Source organism: Hordeum vulgare, chromosome 6H, assembly GCF_904849725.1.
Source record: "Hordeum vulgare subsp. vulgare chromosome 6H, MorexV3_pseudomolecules_assembly, whole genome shotgun sequence".
NCBI classification, from domain to species: domain Eukaryota; kingdom Viridiplantae; phylum Streptophyta; class Magnoliopsida; order Poales; family Poaceae; genus Hordeum; species Hordeum vulgare.
In genome coordinates this window covers 397,977,786-397,989,619 of record NC_058523.1, presented here as the reverse complement: position 1 = coordinate 397,989,619, position 11,834 = coordinate 397,977,786, and the positions used below count along the sequence as shown (strand labels likewise).

At 45.2% G+C, this 11,834-nt stretch overlaps 2 protein-coding genes across 2 annotated transcripts; one reads left to right on the top strand and one right to left on the bottom strand.

Moving 5' to 3' along the window:
* The first annotated feature begins 3,641 nt into the window (after positions 1-3,641).
* Positions 3,642-9,110, top strand: LOC123401780 (vacuolar-processing enzyme beta-isozyme 1-like). The gene is made up of 9 exons (XM_045095631.1): positions 3,642-4,069; positions 4,989-5,153; positions 6,706-6,862; positions 6,942-7,027; positions 7,101-7,300; positions 7,596-7,644; positions 7,720-7,926; positions 8,437-8,643; positions 8,737-9,110. The coding sequence occupies exons 1-9, from the start codon at positions 3,845-3,847 to the stop codon at positions 8,920-8,922; spliced, it is 1,482 nt and encodes a 493-aa protein (XP_044951566.1). The 5' UTR covers positions 3,642-3,844; the 3' UTR covers positions 8,923-9,110.
* An 80-nt stretch (positions 9,111-9,190) lies between these two features.
* Positions 9,191-11,502, bottom strand: LOC123401781 (plasmodesmata-located protein 8-like). Its single transcript, XM_045095632.1, has 3 exons — positions 10,406-11,502; positions 9,640-9,741; positions 9,191-9,514 (listed from the first exon to the last, which is right to left on the bottom strand). The coding sequence occupies exons 1-3, from the start codon at positions 11,151-11,153 to the stop codon at positions 9,510-9,512; spliced, it is 855 nt and encodes a 284-aa protein (XP_044951567.1). The 5' UTR covers positions 11,154-11,502; the 3' UTR covers positions 9,191-9,509.
* Between the last annotated feature and the right edge of the window lie 332 nt (positions 11,503-11,834).

Here is an 11,834-nt window from a genome sequence, read left to right as displayed (position 1 = left end):
CTAATAGCCCAAGGGTGTCGCACCGGCCCTTAGTGGGCTGGTGAGTCCAGCCCAAGTGAGCTATGGCGCCTCAAAAGAAAAAAAACCAAAGAGAAAGAAAAAAAGGGGGAGGTGGGAAGGAAAAGGAGGACTCCTCCTTCCCCAAACCGAATTGGAGTTGGAGTCCTATCCTCTCTCGACCGGCGCCCTAGGGGCTCCCTTGAGCCCCAAGGCTAGCCCCTCCCCTGCTCCTATATATACTAGAGGTTTTAGGGTTTTTGACACGTGCAACTCAAGCCTCTACTTCGTAGTTCTTCCTCTACTTCGTAGTTCTTCCTCTAGATCAGTTTTCTGCGGAGCTCGGGCGGAGCCCTGCAGGAATAGATCATCACCATCACCGACGCGTCGTCATGCTGCCGGAGAACTCATCTACTTCCCCGTCTCTCTTGCTGGATCAAGAAGGCAGAGATCGTCATCGAGCTGTACATGTGCTGAACGCGGAGGTGCCGTCCATTCGGCACTTGATCGGGACGGATCACGAGACGGTTCGTGGGACAGATCGTGAAGACGTACCACTACATCAACCGTGTTTAATAATGCTTCCGCTTAGCGATCTACAAGGTTATGTGGATCCGATCTCCCTCTCGTAGATGAACATCACCATGATATGTCTTCGTGTGCATAGGAATTTTTTTGTTTCCCATGCAACGTTCCCCAACACCATCAGCAAGTCGTCAGGGACAAAATTGCTTTTTAGTACTACGTGTCACCCCCAAACTGATGGACAAAATGAAGTAGTCAATAGATCATTGTCTACTATGATTAGGGCTGTTTTGAAGAAAAAACTGAAAATATGGGAAGAATGCTTGCCTCATATTGAATTTGCTTATAATCGTTCGCTATATTCTACTACTAACATGTGCCCTTTTGAAGTAGTGTATGGTTTCTTACCTCATGCACCTATTGATTTGTTACCTCTTCCATCTTCGAAGAAGGTTAATTTTGATGCTGAAGAACATGCTGATTTGATATTAAAGATGCATGTGTTGACTAAGGAAAACATTGAGCGCATCAATGCTAGATATGCTGGAGATAAGGGTAGAAAACATGTTGTCTTTGCACCTGGAGATCTTGTTTGGTTGCATTTGCGTAAGGATAGGTTTCCTGATTTGCGCAAGTCAAAGCTAATGCCACGTGCTCATGGTACTTTCAAGGTGTTAGAGAAAATAAATGATAATGCATATAGACTTGAGCTACGTGCAGATTTTGGGGTTAGTCTCACTTTTAACATTGCAGATTTGAAGCCATATTCGGGTGAGGAAGATGAGCTTCCGTCGAGGACGACTTCAGTTCAAGAAGGGAAGGATGATGAGGACATAAACACCATTGTTACACCCAGATCCCCCAGCTGCTATACATACTGGACCAGTTACTAGAGCTCGCACACACCAATTGAATTTCCAGGTACTTTTGTTTCTTGAAAATCCTTCTAAAGTTCATGAACATATGATGCTGCCTAAGTTAGATACTTTTGTTGTACTTATGAATGAAGGACCTAGCATGGACAAGAAGGATATCCATTGGAGCGGGATCAAGCATGGAGTAGAAGCTGCACGCGCGGGAAAGATTAATGGAGTTTCCATTAGTGATTTTCGCACTTTGAAGCCACCATAAGGAGAGCATGAAGGCTTGGACGAAATATTCAAGACGTCACTTCATAAATATCGTCCATAGGCTATTATAGGTGTTGTGCCACCTTATTTTTGGGTCAGGCCCATGGAGTTTCGAAATACCACATTATAGGCTATTCTTAGAGTCTGTAAGTGTGGGGAAACTGAGTGAGGGTCGGTTTCGGACCTCTCCTCCAAGGGGTCACGGAATTCCTCCTCTTTTCCCCCATATATAAAGCCCTTAGAACGCCGTTTAGACTTGAGTTTTGTTTAGATCACAAGTTCGCCATAGCTGCAACTTAGCGTTCTTCGTTTGTGTTCCACGGCTAGACAAATCCGTCACGCAACCCCACCTTCATCAATAAAGCTTACCTCTTATATTCATAATATCCAGATTGCAAACTTAGTTTCTTGCTTGTTCTTCGTTTGCGTGCAGGAAACAGACCCTCGTGGTCAGGTTGATCGTGCTCTGGCGTTGTCAATAACCTCTCGGAGTTGGTTTAGCGATTGCGAAGGCGCGACATCCTCACACAATCGTAGTCGTATCGTCAAAGTCTACTCCATGAAAATGATAACCACCATCTCATAAAAAGACAGGGACAACTTTGCCTCTATTATATGATCATTTTGTTGTCTATGTATCCACGCATGTATTTCAGTTCCCAATCAATACAATTATAACACACATAATAAACGATTATCATGAACAAGAAAAATATGGTAATAACTAATTTATTATTGTCTTTAGGGAATATTTTTTGGGGAAAATATAGATCGAGGCCTTCTCCTTTAAACCTTAGAGCATTAACAAGATTTAATGGCTAGAGAAAGATCGGGCAAAAATAAGGTTAAGAGCAATTTGTTGTGCTACTGTTATTTGATACAAATTTTAGAAAGCAATACATGAATTCCCAACATGCTAATTTTATTATTGCATAGGATATTTACATTTAATTTAAATGATTTAGTATTGTGATCACACATAATAATTTAACATGCAAAACACGTACAAATTATTAGTATATAGAAGTACGGATTTAAAGGGCAAGAAACCTCTTTTAAAAATAAGGTAAGAGACAAATTATGACTCATAAATTATATTTTTAACTAGCTTTCTTAGTTTCCTTTGAGATACATGGCTATGGTGGGGACGAGATATTTGCGAGCTCTAGCTGCTTTTTTTTGCATAGATGCGGGCTTTACCTGCTGACATGACAAGTCGGTAAGCTGTGAACATGCATACGTAGGACATGACTGGTGTTACAAGTTTGAGGATCGTATTGACGATGTATTAATAAGTTACGAGACTGTATCAAAGCATTTTGTGAGTTCAGGGACCGTATTGGATTTTGCTATCAAGTTTAAGGACCAACGATGCATTTTACTCTTCCCACGGTCACTTGAGGACAAATTTAATTTTTTTTGACCCAGAAGTGAAAATACTTCACAAACTGAACCACGTTTAAAAAAATTTCACGCAGGTAACCCTTTTGTGTGACGCTCGATGGTCAGGTGCCATACTATACTATGTGACGTCTTTGCCTTAGGCGTCACACAGTGTAGTGTGTCGCCTATGCCTTAGGCACCACATTAGGTTTTAGACGTCACACTACGACAAAGGCGTCACAAAAAAAATCACTTGAATAACTTTTTTTGTGAATAGTTTATTTTACAAATTAATTTCGTTTTTGATCAAATTTTTGCATTTTGCCCCACTGGAGCGACCGGACGAGCCGTTGCGTCGTCGTCTCCCGTTAAGCACTTCCCTTATTGCGCCTTGCACGGTGGGAAGCGTATTCATGCCCTTCTCCTTTTTTATGTTTGAGATAATTCATGCCCTTCTCTTTGCACATGTTAAGTTTCCCATAAGCCCATCATGAAGCCTTGCTTGTCTACAGGCCCGGCCAATGTTTGTTGGGCCACTACTCCATTGTTTCGTTTGGGCTTGTTGACCGGGGGGACTGGGGGGTAGACGACGCCGCCGGCGGAAGGCGACGAGCGGCACCACCACCTGGCACCTCACGCCCCACGCGTCAGTTCTCCAGGCTGCCCGCCCTCCCTGCATGGAGGCGCTGGCGCGGCGAGGCGCCTACTTTACCCCGCACCCCGCGCCGCTCTTCTCGCCCGTACGTTTCGGCTCCCCCGCGCGGTGCTCCTAGACAGTGGTGCTGCTGCGACCTCGCCTGCGCAGACGGATGGCTCCGTGGTGGTGCTTCGGGTTGCTCCTGCTGCTGTGTGCGTTGGCGGGAGCGGACGCCTCGAAGGGGAGGTGGGACCCGGTGATCCGGATTCCGAGGGAGGAGGAGCCCGCCACGGCGCGCGGCGACGGGGGCTCCCAGGAGGAGGAGGAGGACGGCGTCGGGACGAGGTGGGCGGTGCTCGTCGCCGGATCCTCCGGCTATGGGAACTACAGGCACCAGGTGAGCAGCTGACCGCAGCCGGAGATCATAGGCGTGGTGATGCGTGCGTTTGGGCGCGTTGTTGTTGTTGTTGTTGTTGCGTACGTAGCTCGATTTTGCTTGAAACGAGATGAGCGTGACAGCTGAAGGATTGGCGGTCTGTGGAAGTTCTCTTGCGGCAATCAGTGTGCCGTTCTCAATATTGCCGATATTATTGGTGTTGAGATGTTGGAGTTCGCGGATTTGGAGTTTTACACGTTCAATTTTGGGGTTGATCGGTGACCCAAAAGCTCAAATCAAAACTAACCCCGACCCCCCAGTTCTGAAATCAGCACAGTTGTTGGTACTCGGAGGCAGATGCAGAACTTGACAACTCCAAGGTTTTCCTATCCTAGTTATGAACTACCGTACTTAAGAATCGTAAGAATCTCCAAATAGGGACATCTGATGGTCTAATTCGTATCCTGCTATCCCCAACTGCAGTTGTCTGTTTGTTAGGAAGCTCCAGACAGTGATGTTTTGTTTTGTTTGTTCTCTTGATCTTGTATACCACCGCTAGCTGTTTTCAGGAGAGATTCAGTGTCGGTAGCAGCTTGATTATAATGGGGAAATGGTTTCTGTTTTTTAGTGTAAGGGTAGAAACCGAGATAAATTTTGCCACTGAATAAATAATGGTGATGCTGGACAGTAGATGACAAAAGAAATAAGAGCTAGATATTCATCATGTGGATACTTGCACTTTTGATCAGATCGCTAGTGCACACTGGAATTTTGTAGCAGTCCTGGACTGAAAGCGTGATTGAACATTTTGCCTGTTGATACAATAAATATGGGCTTAGATCTTGCTTTGGTTCGAAACCAAGGAGATACCAGCAAACAGCTATGTTTACTGGACCATTTGTTGACCTCTTGATTTGTTTTTGGTGTGTTGCTGTTGCAGGCCGATATATGCCATGCCTACCAGATATTGAGAAAAGGGGGCGTAAAAGAGGAGAACATCGTGGTGTTTATGTATGATGACATTGCCAAAAACGCTCTCAACCCGAGGCCAGGGGTTATCATCAACCACCCAGAGGGCGAAGATGTATATGCTGGCGTTCCAAAGGTATGACTTGGTAGCTTAACTTGGAGTTGAACATTATGATCACTAGTCATCAACCAACTCATTTGCATGAGCGTATTATAATATATTACATGTAATCACGTATATTCAGAATTATTAAATTAAGTAGTTCACAGAAGAACAATTTCAGATTTACCAAGATATGGAAAATCTTCAGGAGGAATTTAAAATTACAATGTAGCAAAATCTCCAAAATAACATTGCATGTGGGCCAATGTATGTTGTTGTGTGCACCCATATAACTCGGCCTCAACATTGTGAATAACTTATTTTGTGTTCTAGCTATTTAGCTACTTACATGATGACGGTCTTACCATTATTTTTGTCTCCTGAATCCTGATGGGAATCGCTAGTATATTCATGGGGAATAAAGAGGCGTGTTATTAGGCTAATACTCCCCCGTTCCTAAATATAAGTCTTCTAAGAGACTCCACTACGGACTACATACGCATGTATATAAACATACTTTAGAGTGTAGATTCACTCATTTTGCTCCGTATGTAGTCCGTAGTGAAATATCTTAAAAGACTTACATTGGGGAACAGAGGGAGTACTTCAATATGTAGGCGTGTTATTATATTGGTTTTGCTAATTAAGTTGTTTGGCTTCGCCAATTAGTTCTTTTACAGCATGTATTTTACTTCATCTCAAAGTTTACCTTTATATCTAAGCAGTTTAATGATTTTTTATCCATGATATATGAATTGAGTTACCTTGATTGTTACCTACTCAACACTATGTCTTGCTCATCCAAATCTGAAGTAGAGTACTTTACTGCAACATCCTGCCTACAAACGGATCGTCCTAACATAGGTGAATCAAAGATGTGTGTGGTCCTATGCTTTGTAAATAGAGTTTCAAAGGGGAAAAGCGCAGCAAATTGCATCCTGCAGCTATCTTATACTATCACTATGCACTATGGAGTTATCTATTGCTTCTGTGCTGGTGGCAATAATCAGCTGGTTCCAGTCCGCCATCGCTAAGGAAAGGCTAATCTTCATTGATAATGATCGCATTATGCTGGATTTGGAAACAGTGGAATGCTGCGGTCTTCTACGGAGTTGGACTCGACTTGTCAGTGTTGTTTGCCACTATCCGTGCAGTGATGGGATTGTGGTCTAAGGCAGGGAAACGGTCTTCAGGCCTCACTTTCGGTGGAACGTGGTGCTTAGGTCAATGGCATGTGTTGTGGGCAGTTGCCTAGCCAGGCTCAGCCTATGCCCCGGGTCAGCCCTTAGAGCTATAGTAGTTACAGTATACTAAGGTTTGACCGCTACGCCTCAGGCCGCTGCCCGGGCAACCTGGGCCTGGCTATGCCCCTGGTTGTGGGGGCTGTGTGTGTTTCGGTGTACTTGTAGGACTGTTCTACAGAAACTTAACTATCACTGCATCAAGACACAAATAAAGTAGTTCAATATCGGCATGTTCTTTTTGAGCTTCATATGGGCTTAAGAATTGTGTATACTAGAAGTACAGAACATATGTATTGCTCTTCTTTCAAGTCTGCTGAAGATAGCATGCAATATAATTTCAGGACTACACTGGAGAGGCAGTTACTGCTAAGAACTTCTATGCAGTTCTCTTGGGCAATAAAACTGCGGTCACTGGCGGGAGTAAGAAGGTCATAGATAGCAAATCAAATGACCATATATTTATCTACTACTCAGATCACGGGGGTCCTGGAGTCCTTGGTGTGTGGAAGTTATATCCGCTGCTTTGTTTTATTAGTTAGTTTTGTTCATCTTGTGTATTGACCTTTGCAAGTTTCAGGTATGCCCAACCTGCCATATCTCTATGCTGCTGATTTTATAAAGGTCTTACAAGAAAAACATGCATCCAATACCTACGCAAAAATGGTAAGGCTGCCCATAGTTACTTGTTTGTGGTAACCGTGTCCTGTTTGACTGAAGTCAGTGGTATAATTGGCAGGTTATATATGTGGAAGCTTGTGAAAGTGGCAGTATTTTTGAGGGTTTGATGCCTGCAGACCTCAATATTTATGTCACAACGGCATCTAATGCAGAAGAAAGCAGCTGGGGTACATACTGCCCAGGAATGGAACCATCGCCTCCTTCTGAGTATATTACTTGCTTAGGTGATCTCTACAGTATTTCTTGGATGGAAGACAGGTATATAACTTGTAACTGGAATTCACAATGAGAAGATTAATTTACAGAGTACCAGTGTTTAGCAGAATAGGGTGGAATGACCAGCAGCTGATGAGTTATATTTGGTTGCATTACTTTGCACTGCGTAGTACCTCAAGGAGGATTTTATAACAAGTCATGTCCATTCCTTCCTTTAGTTCCGAAGTACATGGCATAGAACCTCCGAATCCAGATTACACAAGTCTGCTGAAGAATCTGTTTGTATATTAAGCATTCACTTAATGACGTGTTTGGTTATCTCCATGCTATTTCACAGTGAGACTAATAATCTGAAGGAGGAGACAATCAAGAAGCAGTACGAAGTGGTGCGGATTTATTTGCCTTTTTACCGTTTTCATTTGTAACTGTAAAGATCCTGGTACTAAAAGTTTCATGTGCAGGTAAAGAAGCGAACCTCAGACATGAACAGCTATAGTGCCGGTTCTCATGTTATGGAGTATGGCGACAAGACCTTCAAGGATGAGAAGCTTTACCTTTATCAAGGTTTCAATCCTGCAAACACCAACATTACAAACAAGCTATTTTGGCAAGCCCGAAAGGCTGCAATCAACCAAAGAGATGCAGATCTTCTTTTCTTGTGGAGGAGGGTATGTTTTAATGTTATGCAGTCTTTCAGTTGGTTTGCTAACCTCTTCAACACTAATTGCAGTAATAGACTTCTGTTTCAAAAGGATGATTTACCTGAACTGAGCAGTCTACTGTCTATCGATTTGAGCTTTTTGTTACATTTTCCCTTGTCCAAGAGATTAAATCAGCTTGAAAAGTTGAGGTGGATATGTTGTATGTGGGTTATACTGGTTTTTACTTGGAAGCAACTAAAATATCTTGGGTAGGTTTGTAGCATTCTGATGTCAGGGAATGTCGTCATAACTCACCATTTTGTGTTTCTTAGGTCCATTGATGATTTGTTGTCTACATTGATATATCAGTTGCTATTTCTTGTTCACAGGAAATTCTCTATTTTAGTTGTACTTACTACTGAGTTACTTGCATCGGAACATATAGCGCTGTGTCTGCGATTGATTAGTATTTTTGTTTAGTATTGGCCATGTGCCTTAGGCCTATGTGTTAGCTGAAGGTTCTTGGTTTGGTTTCAGTACGAGCTGCTACATGAAAAGTCTAAAGAGAAGGTGAACGTTCTGAGGGAGATCAGCGAGACAGTCACCCACAGGAAGCATCTTGACAGCAGCATCGATTTCATTGGGAAGCTTCTATTTGGCTTCGAGAATGGACCTTCGATGCTTGAAACTGTCAGACCTTCTGGGATTCCTCTAGTGGACGACTGGGATTGCCTGAAGAGGATGGTAAGTAGGAGACTCTTGTGTGCACGCCTGCATAATTTCAGCTCAGTCCTTTTAATGTTGATGCCGATTTGACTCTTGAGCGCCCTTCTTCAGGTGCGGATCTTTGAGTCTCATTGTGGATCGCTCACTCAGTATGGTATGAAGCACATGCGAGCATTTGCAAATATTTGCAACAATGGCATTTCTGGCACATCGATGAAGGAAGCAAGCATCAGTACGTGCGGTGGCGGTCACAACTCCGCAAGATTGAGCACCTTGATCCAAGGGTACAGCGCTTGATCGATCAGTCCGCTGAGGTACACACTAGTATGTTACTTGTCCTCGGCTTATGCGAATGTGAATATGTAGTATTGTATGGGACTATTAGTGTATCCCGAAAATATGTAGTATTGTATGGGACTATTAGTGTATCCCGAAAATAACCTTGCGGCCGACTATATAAGAATGTGCCTATGTATGTTGCTTTAGTTGTGTGAGTATATGTGTATTGTTTATTAATCATGCATGGTATGTGGTTAGCTGAACAAGGTTGTTTGAGAAGGGTCAGGAATGCCCTTGCAGTGCTATGCAACCAAGTGGTGCTTTCATGAGCAGACCTTTATTTCTTGTCTTCATCATTCAGGCCAGCTTCTTCTCTGGTAATAATATAATACTAGGAGTAGTAGAAAAAACCGAGGCAACACATAACTACAGTGCTTCTAAGACTACTTGAAGATCAGGGAAGTCATGCAAGTGCGACTGTGCAGCCAGAATCACCACCTTTTCTCGTTTTTTCCTTGGACCTCTGATGCCTTGTGCTCATGTCCTCTACTCTCTAATGCGCTACTGGAGATAGCCGAGGCCGTTTGGGCAGAAGCTTTCCATTTCTAGCCTGCATTGCATTGGAACATTGGTTAATTGTGCCCAAGGATACCTTTGTGGTTGTTTCTGTCAGTTCTTGGCTTGGTTGAGAAAACCCCAACAATTACATTCCTCGACATAATTTAGAGGGCTTACATGCTTTGGTGAGGAAAGAGATGAACACCACCAGGAGTGCTAGCCCAGCCAAGATGCCGATTATTATAGCCACGGTCCTCCCAAATTCGTCTCCAGAATAATCTGTCACCAATCCAAGCAAATTAAGCCCGAAAGAAGGCCAGCACTCACACAAAAGTGCTTCCTTTTGTTCACATGGAATATAATCAGTAGGAGTAGCGGCCGGATGCTTTCACCCTATGACCAGTACGTTTGTATCAAAACTTTACCATCCCACCATGCTTACCGCTAATCACATCTAATCTTGTTGCGTACCCCACCATTACCTCACTCACATCTAACAAAACGCTAAGTTTGGAATATATTCTGCTTGTCCTCCTCTTTATCAACTTTGGGTTGGAAGTTTACCAATTCGGAATATATGCTCGTTGCCATTGCCCTCCATATCACCTTTTCACTGATCATCACTAATAATAGTTGCCTAGTGGTCGCCAGAGTTGCAACCGACGACTAAATCGCACATCAGGTAGGGCAAGTTCTCTTTTAATGTAATATTATTACTTTTCCATTGTTGTGTAATCTAACATATTCGAAGCCATACGTATGTCTCGAAGTTCAGTACTCGAGGGAATGTTGAACGTTAGCATTCGGAAGAAAACCGGTTAGAAATAACTTGTGAAGAAAAGCAAGGGCTTGTTGTGATCTGTTGAATCTGAAGATGGTTTAACATAGTACTGGCATTGTACTGTAGCATGCAAACGTATTGCCAAGAGATTAGAATACGTACCCTGTGAAGAGCGGAAGTCGTGTCCGTTTTGCCAGTACTTGACGTAGCACTGCTCCAGGTAGACGTCGGCGGCCAGCGCGGAGCCGCACGTGCCCTTGAGCTGCACCACCGCCTGCGCCAGGCAGGCGGCGCAGTCCGGCGCCGCGATGTCGCCGAGGCACTGCGCCACCCCCTGCACCGTGCCGGAGGCGGTCAGCTTGTACCCCGTGGCGGCCTGCGCCTGCAGCTCCCTGAGCACGGCGTCGCGGCTCTTGAGGAACCCGGCGTCCTCGCTGCTGCTGGAGCTGCACTTGCGGTACGCGACGGTGTTGTCGGCCCGGCCGACGAAGTCGCTCGCGTCGTACCGCACGTAGCAGCCGTCCACCTGCAGCGACGCGGCGTACGAGTTGGCGCACACGGCGCCCAGGCGCGCCACCGTCTCCCGCACGCACGCCACGCACTGGCCGCGGCTCAGGTCGCCGCGGCACTGGTACAGGCCGTACGCGGCCGTCCGGGCCGCCTCCGGTTGGCCGACGACGCCGCCGGCGGTGAAGCTGTTGTAGGCTGCGCCGGAGGACGCGGTGGAGGCGATGGAGGTGAGGAGGGAGTCGAGGTTGCTCTGGAAGGCGGCGTTGCGCTCGTACTTGGACGGCGAGCACCCGGCGTAGATGAACGCGCCCGTCGCGGCATGCGCCTGCGCCACGGCCGTCGGTGCGGCGTGGAGGTGGAGGAGTAGCGTGATGGCGAGGAGGGTGACGAGCTGAGGCATGGGTGATGCAGTGGCCTGGACAGCTACGGGGAGAGCATGCGCACGAGCTAGATTTGGATTTTGGTCCGATTCGCTGCTGGGCGCGCGTGTCCGTGGATGGCCTTGTGATTGTTGGGCAACAGATGCATATACGTTCGAGGCACAACAATATATCCGGCCGCGATGGTGGGCGCGGTGATGCTCGTATCAAAGATTCTTGTACGCCGTCGAGGACGAAAGTCGAGCTCATGAACAAGAGGGCGTGGTGGGTTTTCAGCAATACTCCCACGCTTTTACATTTCTGGAGAGATTACTTTGCTGTCATTTTTTCCCCTTAACACTTAATCTGCCCATTTCATAATTTTTGTCGAGGTTTTACTTTAAATTGATAAGAATTAAAGGTGTGCTTCGATACCTCCCATTAAAACGTATAAAGAAGAACGTGTACCCACCTCGTATGCAATACGAAGTGGGTATACGTTTCCTCTTCTACGTTTTGTGTGTGTGAGGGGGGAGGGGGGGGGGGGGGGGTTTGTCAAAAGTGTAAGAATTACTGTATGGAATAGACGGAGTAACTGTCATTTTGACGAGCGAAGCTTGCGCCAATTGCGAAGGCTTACAAGGTCCAGGCTACCAACTCGAAAACACCTATAAAAGACTAGCACCTACTCGAGATTTCAGATGACCAATCCAGCCTTGATG

What these genes read in the sequence shown, in the direction of transcription:
- LOC123401780 (XM_045095631.1), top strand. Translation starts at nt 3,845, where the DNA reads ATGGCTCCGTGGTGGTGCTTCGGGTTGCTCCTGCTGCTGTGTGCGTTG. An exon ending in CCAATACCTACGCAAAAATG is followed by an intron (nt 7,028 to 7,100) that starts GTAAGGCTGCCC and finishes TATAATTGGCAG; the next exon opens with GTTATATATGTGGAAGCTTG. An exon ending in TCAAGAAGCAGTACGAAGTG is followed by an intron (nt 7,645 to 7,719) that starts GTGCGGATTTAT and finishes TTTCATGTGCAG; the next exon opens with GTAAAGAAGCGAACCTCAGA.
- LOC123401781 (XM_045095632.1), bottom strand. Translation starts at nt 11,153, where the DNA reads ATGCCTCAGCTCGTCACCCTCCTCGCCATCACGCTACTCCTCCACCTC. An exon ending in CGACTTCCGCTCTTCACAGG is followed by an intron (nt 9,742 to 10,405) that starts GTACGTATTCTA and finishes GATTGGTGACAG; the next exon opens with ATTATTCTGGAGACGAATTT.